The sequence below is a fragment of the Batrachochytrium dendrobatidis genome (assembly GCF_000203795.2).
Source record: "Batrachochytrium dendrobatidis JAM81 unplaced genomic scaffold BATDEscaffold_7, whole genome shotgun sequence".
In the NCBI taxonomy this organism is placed as follows: Eukaryota; Fungi; Chytridiomycota; class Chytridiomycetes; order Rhizophydiales; genus Batrachochytrium; species Batrachochytrium dendrobatidis.
In genome coordinates, this window is record NW_006281105.1 from 962,124 (window position 1) to 973,050 (window position 10,927).

At 39.7% G+C, this 10,927-nt stretch overlaps 3 protein-coding genes across 3 annotated transcripts; 1 reads left to right on the forward strand and 2 right to left on the reverse strand.

Moving 5' to 3' along the window:
- Positions 1 to 4,768: 4,768 nt before the first annotated feature.
- BATDEDRAFT_30178 (uncharacterized protein) lies at positions 4,769 to 7,225 on the forward strand (the record flags this gene model as incomplete). Its single annotated transcript, XM_006679448.1, has 4 exons — positions 4,769 to 4,785; positions 4,924 to 4,985; positions 5,325 to 5,687; positions 5,748 to 7,225. 4 exons carry the CDS (start codon positions 4,769 to 4,771, stop codon positions 7,223 to 7,225), a joined length of 1,920 nt encoding a protein of 639 aa, XP_006679511.1.
- Positions 7,226 to 7,914: 689 nt separating this feature from the next.
- On the reverse strand, positions 7,915 to 8,868 carry BATDEDRAFT_33330 (uncharacterized protein). Its single transcript, XM_006679462.1, has one exon. It carries the CDS (start codon positions 8,841 to 8,843, stop codon positions 8,166 to 8,168), a length of 678 nt encoding a protein of 225 aa, XP_006679525.1. The 5' UTR covers positions 8,844 to 8,868; the 3' UTR covers positions 7,915 to 8,165.
- A 463-nt stretch (positions 8,869 to 9,331) lies between these two features.
- BATDEDRAFT_33331 (uncharacterized protein) lies at positions 9,332 to 10,508 on the reverse strand. Its single transcript, XM_006679463.1, has 2 exons — positions 10,015 to 10,508; positions 9,332 to 9,942 (listed from the first exon to the last, which is right to left on the reverse strand). Exons 1-2 carry the CDS (start codon positions 10,415 to 10,417, stop codon positions 9,539 to 9,541), a joined length of 807 nt encoding a protein of 268 aa, XP_006679526.1. The 5' UTR covers positions 10,418 to 10,508; the 3' UTR covers positions 9,332 to 9,538.
- Between the last annotated feature and the right edge of the window lie 419 nt (positions 10,509 to 10,927).

Genomic DNA, 10,927 nt, shown 5'->3' on the forward strand with positions numbered 1-10,927 from the left:
ATCCGTATCACAAAATAGCTTCCAAAGTGGAATAGGTACATCAGGAACCGGCCGACCTGCGTCAATACACAATTTAGAAAATCGATGCAGCATAGATAGAATATACTTGACGTTATCATACTGCCCCCACATCAAATACTGAATAAGAAGTTTGGGGTGATGATCAGGAAACCGTCCATTCAATGCTGATGTCGCTTTAAACATATTCAAAGGAGGTAGATCGTGTTTATCTGAAGCAATATCAATCCACTTGCTGTAAATTGCCGAATATAGTTTTGTCGAAACAAAAATAGATCCGTGTGCAAGCCAGGCAACCGTCTGAATTTCGTCTTTTGGAAAATCTGTAAATTCAAGTTTTATACAACTGATTTGAGTCCATTTTGGCATGTCAGCAGTAGAAGCAAGTCTTTCCTGAATGTAAATAGCCACTTTGGACTGCAGCCCAACAGCCATATGACTTTGACCATCAGAAGATAGAAACCAATCAATGCATTTGACTCGCTCATTTAATGTTTCGGACCATTCGGGGATCAAATTCAAGCCAGACGATCCAATCGACCATACGGTTAATTCAGCAGTCGATGTTGATGACTGGGTTACAGCAGCAAGTTTCCCAAAAGGATCGGCAGAAACTAGTCCCAAATCTGCATTTTTTCTCAAATCAAATTGTGAAACCATTATCCATGACATATTTTGGCGCACGTGTGGGATATCAGGCTGAATAATAGGTAGAGTTTCTTGATCACAATGCCATCGTAATACACGGCCATCTAACAACACCGTCTGGAATACATGTGATCCAATGGGTTGATATGGTGATTGAAAATAAACAAGTTCACTGGACACAGATGCAGAGTGGATTGGAGCATCTATTGATAGCGAGCTTTTGGATACCAAAGTAGTTGAGATAACAACAGATTCTTTGAAAAAAACAACCCAGAGGTATACAACGCCGAGAGCTGAAACGCCAAGCAAGTGAATGGTAGAGTATATAGAGTGTGGGTTAAGAGCATCATTATAGTTGGAATCCGAGTTCTTTTCTGGTGGAATACGAAAAGCGTGCAGTAAAATAAGATCAAGAGAATCAACGGCATCAAGATCTAGTTTTCCAACACAAGTATATGGTGACAAGTCTATTTTAAAAAATGCTATCTCTGTAGGCGTAGTTGCCGCAATTATGGGAGAGTTTGGCATCCAGCATACAGCTTTAGGATGAGTCCAGAAAATAGATCTTAAGAATGAAATGTGTTGCAGGCTTGGTACAGTTTGCAACCCACGCTAAAGAATTAAGTAGTGAAAATAGAAAGTCAGATTACAATAATCAACGGTACATGGCTCTGACAAATCAAAAATACTAAAACAAGTCACGGTTTAAAGTACATACTCGAGGTGGGGATGATTTGTATACAGCGGAAAGTCCAGAGGAATCGGTAGTAATCACATATGGCAAACCAGGATGGCGAATAAATGACTCGACTGAGCAACTGTGACCAGACCATGTATAAACCAAATGAAACCGAGGTGCTGTCCACGCATTGGTAAAGAAATCGTCCAGGTTCATGGTAAAGCATGCCAATACACCGTCAGAGCGACGCTGCACTAGCAAAGATAGTTCTGCTGGGAAATAAATGGCTAGCATAGTTTTTCAAAGTTAAAAATGCAAACAATCGATTGTCATTACCAATAACTATAAATAAAATGCAACTGAAAAGCAATGATATAAAATACCTGATTTGCAAAGCGACTGCTGATCACAAAATATTTGCAATGGTCCTTGAAACAAGTCATAATCAGCAGTATTGATCGTTTGCTCAGTCCTCATAACCACAATTAATTTTGGTGTTCTTACTGGTTTGCAAGACAAGTTTTGAATTCCCCAAATAACTACTGCACCACTTTTCAAAACACAAAATAGCATGTCAGGATAATCCACCAACGTATCTGCAAGACGCTTGCTTCGTGACTGTACCACATCGACCGGTTTTTGAGTTGAGCCCATCAAAAATCGAAGTTCAAGTTTGTCACGAAGCTTATGGGTCGTGGCCAAACCAGATCCAGTAAGCCAATGAACAGCACATATTTGGTTTTCAGAGTCAAGATTTTCAGTTTCCATACTCTTGTTTTTAGCTGCTTCAAGTGTATCAGCTTCGGTCACGTATGAACTCACAACAGGAGAAGGTGCTGATGAAGGGATATGTAGATCCATAGTATCGATGGCCAACGACATGGTAAACAAAACAAAACCAGTAGATAGAGTTGGCAATTGAGACCAAATACGGCAAATTCCATCCTCAGCAATAGTAAGTATAGTATTGCTATTTGCTTCCATAGCAGCTGATGAAGCTGGCCAACGCCATTCCATTGTAGAAACTGGGCCATAATGGCACAAATACACAAAGTCCAATAATTTATCATTTGCTGCAGGAGTAGATTGTGATACGAGTTGGCTTTGCGTAAAACCAGACCTTTTTTGTCGATAGTACCAAATCTTGGGCAGGCAATCATTCTAAAGGACTCGATAGAGTGAGATATCGATCGTTGAATATTAAATACAATACACTAATAACATAAAAAGTCTTACACTGCCGAGAGTGGAAAAATAATCGCCCTGTGGAGAAAACTGAGCAGATGCAACAGGTTGAGCAAGTTGTAGTTCTTGGATTTTTTTAAATCCAGACTGCGATAGAATATTCTCGGTGTTCCATAAAACGACTGTTTTACCTCCAACCAGCAGCATTCCTAGTATAATTTTGGATAAGATTAAACAATGTGATTTTAAAATGGATTAATGATAGAATCTGTTACATATACATTAGATTTATATATAATATACCTTGAGAACTCCAAGAAAGAGAAGTTACTGTATCTGGATGGGCTAATGTAGAAACAATATGCCATTCGACATATTGAGGAGCGTTTTTCTCTGTAGTACTAGTAAAAGAGCCATGAGCTGATTCAGACTGCAGCAACTGATTTACATTTGAATTGGGCAGCAGACTTGAACCGGTGGAATTTGAAGAGTGAGAATTATTTGTGGTTTGTTGAATGGATGGAGCAAAACAAGCAACACTGCTTTTGCAAGATACAGCAACCTAAGTATAGATCATATACGTCAGATAAAGTTTGAATGATAAATCAATTCCAGCCATATTCACGAAAATGAAACACCAAACAAGGGTGTTTGTAGAGCAAACAGTTGGTTTGATGAAATGACTGGTCCAGCTTACTGGACAACATTGTGCTTTTGAACTCTGACAAAATGTATTGATCTTGCTCATTTTTGTATAAAAATACAAAACGAATATCTACATTACAGTTTCAGTAAACCCCACATTCTTGACACTTGTTCAATCTACAACTCTACTTTGACCCAGATCAAAAATTGTATGATTGGAATGAAAATGATTGTTGCACTCTTGAAATGTGCAATGATTATTCTTTTAAACTAGAACGCGAGCGTATTCAAGTTTGTAGAATTGTGTTGAAAACAGTCAATCCCAATATCAGGGTTGTAATGGATCAGCAAGATTTCAAACTTTTCAATCGTACAATGTATGACTATACCAAGGAAGATAAAGGGTAACTATAATTGGATTGTGAGCATCGTATGATGGGCGTGTCTGGGGGAATTGAGAATGACAATTAAAGTAGTCGATTTTTAGTAAAAAAGCACAATGGATATTTAATCATTGTCCCAAAGCAGTGACTGCAAGATGGTGTTCCGTTTTACATGAAGATAGCTGTAACTTGAGCCATGAATGTTGAAATAAATATGACAATCTGATAATCTAGATTTGAAGAAATAGCATACCCAAGCAAATTCAGGATGCACAGCAAGTGTGCTGATGTACTCTGATGATTCTATGGAATTGGCGAATGGTTCGAGTCTCTGCAGTAGTTCAAAGTCACCAGAGCATATCAGAAGCTTGTTGCCACTAGCATAAACCTAGAGTCGAGTGAATGAGAAAGAATTCAAGATGAACATTATTACTGATTAGTGGTGATGGTAACCAACACTGTATTACAATGCTTGCATTCTTACTATATATGAATCAGACCCAACAGTACAAGTGCCAAATGTTCGTTCAGTGCTGGCAGTACGACTGCTGTCAAAGCTGTTGCAATCACACCCATTTGGACGAGGTAAAAGTAGTTGTTCTCTGACATGCGGTCTGCTTCCAAGAGGGAATGCAGTCATAGATACGAATTGACAATATAAACTGTTGGCAATGTATCTGCCAATATGTTGCTACTTGAGAAGGAAACTACTGACCAAGCTCGCGTTCAGCCATTGCATTGGATTATACTTTGGCAAGTTCAGATTCGATCACGTTGATATCGATTCAAACGAATGTCAGTTGTTTAATCCAGTTCAATCTAGTTTAGTTTAAACTCGATTCAATTCGTATGAATAATAATGTGTTTAAAGCTTGCGTTAAACATATTATTCTTGTCGCTGTTTTAGCTGAACATAAATTGAATTCACAAATTATTTTTTCTTTCCTTTATTCACATTTAAAATCATCGCATCATGTACTCATCTCGCATGTCATCCATTGCTAGACAGTTGGCTGTCAAGAATGCTTCCGCTTCATTTTCTCGATCCCACACTCTCTCCTTGCGTAGTCAGGTACGATACTTTGGTTTTTATATGAGCGCAGCAAGTGCTTTGTGGTTTTGATCATCAGAATTGATCCATGGCTTGATCATCGCATCTATACTTACCATTGTTTTTATAAACCCATGTTTATAGCTGTGTGCTGCTGGCATGCCTCGTTTTGCCAGGTAATAATATTGATTCAACTGTACTTTGGTTTGAAACTGATCCACAATGACCGTAACTAACTATACTTTTCTTTTTTGATCAATTCAATCTTTGGATTATTTTTCTACATCATCACTTGGATTTCTCAATGAAAATAGTGACAAGGTTCAGGGACAGGTTATTGGTATTGATTTGGGAACTACAAATTCCTGTGTTGCTGGTAAGTTTACCCTGTTTGATTTGTAAATGATTCTTATTTCAATCACTCGAGGCTTTTCTTGAGGTTTCTTTCACATGAGCATCAAGAGTTTAAACTGATCCAATCATACTGGATAACTCTTACAAGCTCTATTTGACATTCATTGATCTCTTTTCAGTCTTGTTTTTGGATCAATCTTGATGTGTTTTTCTCGTTGATCGAAATCGAATTTCTAGATCATTTTTTTGCAATTGTTTCCATCTGATTCCTGATCAAATTCCAACTAAACTTTTGAATTAAATGGCAATCTTTCCCATCTAACTCGCTATACTTTGAACCCTATACATTACAATCATGCAGTTATGGATGGAAAAACCCCTCGTGTGATTGAAAACGCAGAAGGTGGTCGTACCACTCCATCCATCGTTGCTTTCTCCAAGGATGGTGAGCTTATTGTAGGTACACCTGCCAAGCGTCAGGCAGTTGTTAATCCAGAAAACACTTTGTTTGCCACCAAGCGTTTGATTGGTCGTCGGTTTGACGATGCCGCTGTCCAAGAAGACATGAAAACCGTCTCATATAAAATCATCAAGCACACTAACGGCGACGCTTGGGTCGAGGCTCGTGGCAAGAAATACTCTCCTTCCCAAATTGGCGCATTTGTTTTGCAAAAAATGAAGGAAACTGCCGACGGCTTTCTTGGAAAATCTGTCAAAAATGCTGGTGAGTTTACAATGGCTTAAATTTGATCATGACTGCATATTGACACGTAGATTTGTTTAGTGGTTACTGTCCCCGCATATTTCAACGATGCTCAGCGTCAAGCCACCAAGGATGCTGGTCAGATTGCCGGTCTTAATGTTCTTCGTGTGATCAACGAGCCTACTGCTGCTGCTCTTGCATTTGGTGTCGACAAGGAAGGTGACAAGGTTGTTGCCGTTTATGATCTCGGCGGTGGTACTTTTGATATCTCCATTCTTGAGATTCAGAAGGGTGTATTTGAAGTCAAATCCACCAATGGTGACACCCATCTTGGTGGTGAAGATTTTGACAACACTCTTGTGTCGCACATTGTGTCCGAGTTTAAAAAGGAATCTGGCATGGATATATCCAAGGATCGCATGGCTTTGCAGCGTATTCGTGAGGCTTGTGAAAAGGCCAAGATTGAGCTGTCTGCTACTGTCCAGACTGATATCAACTTGCCCTACATTACTGCCGATGCTTCTGGTCCAAAACACATTAATACCAAACTAACCAGATCACAGTTTGAGTCTCTTACAAAATCTCTTATGGACCGTACTATCGAGCCTTGCCGCAAGGCAATCAAGGATGCTGGTGTTTCCACCAGTGAGATCAATGAAGTTATTCTTGTCGGTGGTATGTCCCGTATTCCCAAGGTTCAGGAAATCGTAAAATCCATCTTTGGCAAAGAACCTTCCAAGGCTGTCAATCCTGATGAGGCTGTTGCCATTGGTGCTGCCGTACAGGGTGGTGTTTTATCCGGAGAGGTTACTTCCATTCTCTTGCTGGATGTTACTCCCCTTTCTCTTGGTATCGAAACTCTTGGAGGTGTTATGACCAAGCTTATTACCCGTAACACCACTATCCCAACCAAAAAATCTCAGACTTTCTCCACTGCTGCAGATGGTCAGACTCAGGTTGAGATCAAAGTTTATCAGGGTGAGCGTGAGCTTGTTAGAGACAACAAGATTCTTGGCCAGTTCAACTTGGTCGGCATTCCTCCCGCACCTCGTGGCATTCCCCAGATTGAGGTTACCTTTGATATTGATGCTGATGGTATTGTGAACGTGTCTGCAAAGGACAAGGCTACAAACCGTGATCAATCCATCACTATTGCAGCTTCTTCTGGTCTTTCAAACACTGAGATTGAAAACATGGTTTCCGAGGCAGAAAAGCATGCCGAAAGCGACAAGAAGCGTCGTGAGGTTATTGAAGCTAGCAACAAGGTCGAGTCTTCCATTCACGAAACTGAAAAGGCTATGGTTGACTTTAAAGACAAGATTGACAAGGAAGAGTGTGATAAAATCAAGGAGCAGATCAAGCAGTTGCGTGACCTTATGGCCAAGGGACCTGATGCACTTACTCCCGAGGAGATCAAGGAGGCATGCGACAATCTTCAAAACGCTAGCTTGAAACTTTTCCAAAAGGTGTACGAGCAAAAGAACCATGAAGGTACCGAGACTAAAAAGGAAGATGGTGCATCCGATGCTGAGTTCAAGGATGCCAAGAGCAAGGAGTAGATTGAAAGTGATGTTTGACAAGATAGCAATGTTTTATCCATTGATTTAGAGCCGTATTCACGTAAAATGAAACACTTGTATTGATCTTGCGTTCAGAACCTCTATTTCGCTTTGGAATAAACAATATTTAAATATTCGTTGCGTTTTCCTATTGAAAATTGATTTCAAGACATTCTCAACTTGTGGGCTTGGAATTGTCTGATGAGCAAGTCCGTTGTTATTGCTAAAGTAGTTTTTTGCAAAAATTGATAAATAGGGTTTTACACCTTGCTGTTTGTAGAGTTTTCTCGAAAATAATTGAGCTCAGAATATGAATTACAATGTGATTGTACAGTGTACGGTTATGCAAAAACAAAAGAAATCACTACATTTACAGTCATATTCACGTAAAATAAAACAAGGTCGGAATACATGATAAACAGTCAAGTCCGATTGTTGACAATCTTATTGGGATGCATTATTTTATAAACTCATTAGTTGACTGATCGTTGTGCTTATTCTTGTACAAATATTCACATTTCTGTCCCAATACATTCCGCATCCTTGACATCTGTTCAACCTCCAATTCTCCTTTCCTCCAAAACAAATACTGGGTGACCTGCATGTAGAGTTGCATTTCCAACTGTGGTTTTGAACTATATTGCAAATATCTGATATCAGGATACAAGAGTTTCAATAGAAAAAGTAATCAATTTTTAATAACGAATATTCAATCATTGTTTATTCGGGAGCAAAATAGTCATTACAAGATAAATACAAAAGTGTTTCATTTTACGCAACTACGGCTGTAAAATGTCTATTATTGAGAAGCAGCGCAGCTAACTCCTAGTAGGAATGCACGAGTATTTAACCATTGTATATTCCAAAACAGAAAAGGTAGTTACGGCAAGATGGGTATGTGCGTTTTGTTCATATAAGCACGGCAGTAAAATATACGATTTTACTTGGTGCGTACACAAATGCGTTTGGTGGTAGCGGGTAGCTTGGGCACACTGACTCTTGCAACTGATTGGGTGCGATCTAACCAGGCCACCATTTCGTTTAGATCGGCATCATTGGGAACAGCGATTTGAACCTTGATAGAGGGAGTCAGCACATGCATGGTCCGATCATGTCCTTTGTAGGATACCCCAATGTTGATGGAATCATGTGGAGTCGATGGGGGTACAATGATGGTGTATTCGTACATGGTGTCCTCGAGAGTCTTGGTGATTGTGCCGGGAGTTGAAGGAGAAGGCGGTGTTGGCAATGCCAGATCCAGTAGTGGCACATAGACTTCTTTTGGCTTTTGAGGATGTGGAGAATGTGAAGGACGTGAATCGGCCCGAACTGGCTTCTCAAGTGGCTTGGGAGGTGACTGTGTTTGCTGCCTTGGCAACGGTTCAAACTGTTTTGGCATCTGGCTAGGTTGGAACCCTCTTTGTGCATAGTTCTGCTGATAGCGCGACGGATACGTGCACATCTCGGCTGAGTCGCTACTATCCGAGTCAGAGTTTTGATCATACATGCAAGAGTAGCATTGACATCTTGGATGATGGAGTTGGGGCTGTCGATAGCGGCGTCTGCCTCGCGAAGCCCATTGAGGTTGAGTCTTTGAAAAGTAGTTTGGAGAAAACATGTTGAGAGTAAATGTTGATGACTGAAAAGAACCGATGAATTCTCGTTTTATAACTTTTCTGATTAGCTTAAATTTCTGAATTTGCCCTGAACCGCGTCGATATTGCTGGAAATGTATCGCATTTTCTAGAACACTCGAATGCTCCGCGTCATCTCACCAAAAATTAGCCATATTCACGTAAAATGAAACAAGGTCGGAATACATGATAAACAGTCAAGTCCGATTGGTGACAATCTTACTGGGATGCATTATTTTATAAACTCATTAGTTGACTGATCGTTGTGCTTATTCTTGTACAAATATTCACATTTCTGTCCCAATACATTCCGCATCCTTGACATCTGTTCAACCTCCAATTTTCCTTTCCTCCAAAACAAATACTGGGTGGCCTGCATGTAGAGTTGCATTTCCAACTGTGGTTTTGAACTAGATTGCAAATATCTGATATTAGAATACAAGAGTTTCAATAGAAAAAGTAATCAATTTTTAATAACGAATATTCAATCATTGTTTATTCCAAGGCAATCACTGCAAGATACAAAAAATTCCATTTTATGTAAATACGGCTATAAATTGAGCAATTTCACAAACCAAAAACTTGCAGGTTTAAAAGTGGATTGTTGAGATATAACCAAAAATATATATTTCCGCTCGCCTCTATTCCCATTGTTAGCTATAACCTCACATCAAATGTATTACTCGAAAACTAAATCATCATAGTCATTATCAGCAATCGAATCGTCCACATCAACAATATTCATAATAGGCTGGCCGCTATCTGGTCTGAAAGTATGGGAAATCTGCGCATCCTCTTCAACTTCCTCAATCTTCATCCGTACAGACTTTGTTTCCTTCCATTTAGAGATCTTGTCATCATCATTCAATCTTGCTTCAACACCATAAGAGCCACGATATATTTCAACACAGCTAGAACGCTCAATATCAAGCTGAGAATATACAAAGGAAGTGGTTTCACAAAGCAATAGCCCAGCATCGAAATCCTCTATAGCAGCAACATAGTTGGCACGTTTGGTTCGTGCTTGTCCACGACGAAGGTAGGCCTTGGATTTAATCTCTCCTGTACCCAGCGCAATAGCATCTAAGATCAACCTATTTGGTTAGCGATTCAGAAATATATACCAACTGTAAATAAAAGTAGTAGAATGCTTACGAGTCGCGTCTATTTCAGCCGATTCATAATCGCAGAGCTTTAAATATGTAGCAGCACGATTGGTTAGCACCTGTGGAGTAGGATGAAGATCCAGGCTTCTGTTGTAAAATTTCAAGGCTTCCGAGAAATCATTTGTCTTGAAGCATTCGTTGCCCTTGTATTTCTCCATCACTGCCTGATACTGTTTTACCTCTTCATCCTGCGCGAGAATCGGTGAAAGCTGAGTGGGTTGTGATGGCTGGATAGGTGGTGGTGTAAGTTTGGCAGTTGGACGAATAAGCTTGGGTGCCGATGGCAATGGATGTGGGAGATCAACCTTCTCCAAAGCCTCTTCAATATTAAACTTTTCCCATGCACGGTAGTCTGAGGATTTGATCCGGCTAGGGTTTTTGCTTGTAGACATTAACGGTTTGAGATTTTCATTTGGCACTTTGAGTCGAGTATCGTTTTTTTGACAAGTGGCTACAATATCTCCTGTTTTGGATGATGCAGACATTGTGCCTCGGATGGCTGGTAGAATGCGCGTATATTCAGATACTTGAATAGCATTAGATAAACCTTGTTCATTCATTGGGTCAAGAAAGTCGTCATTTAGTGTTGTTTTGGCATCAGGACAAGTTTTTTTTCTGGCTAGCTCTGCATCTTTTACGGATATACTTGATACCCATTCCTGTAAAATATGTCCATATCGGGTTAAATTTTGGTTTAGGTAGGGTTAAGCGTCATACAGTAACTAATTTGCGGACAACTTACTCTTAACTCAGCATCAATATTCAATGAAATAGTTGCTGATTCAACAGCAGAAAGCGGTACAATTCTAACGAATCGCAATGATTCATAACACAACTACAAGCATCAGATCTATTACTGTTTTCGACAAGTCTGCTGCTCATAAACCATAGCGAAATCATGA

Excerpts from the sequence above, each read along its gene's own strand:
- BATDEDRAFT_33331 (XM_006679463.1), bottom strand. The coding sequence starts at position 10,417 with ATGTCTACAAGCAAAAACCCTAGCCGGATCAAATCCTCAGACTACCGT. Across the intron at positions 9,943-10,014 it reads GGCTGAAATAGACGCGACTC|ATGCTATTGCGCTGGGTACA; the intron begins GTAAGCATTCTA and ends GGTTGATCTTAG.
- BATDEDRAFT_33330 (XM_006679462.1), bottom strand. The coding sequence starts at position 8,843 with ATGTTTTCTCCAAACTACTTTTCAAAGACTCAACCTCAATGGGCTTCG.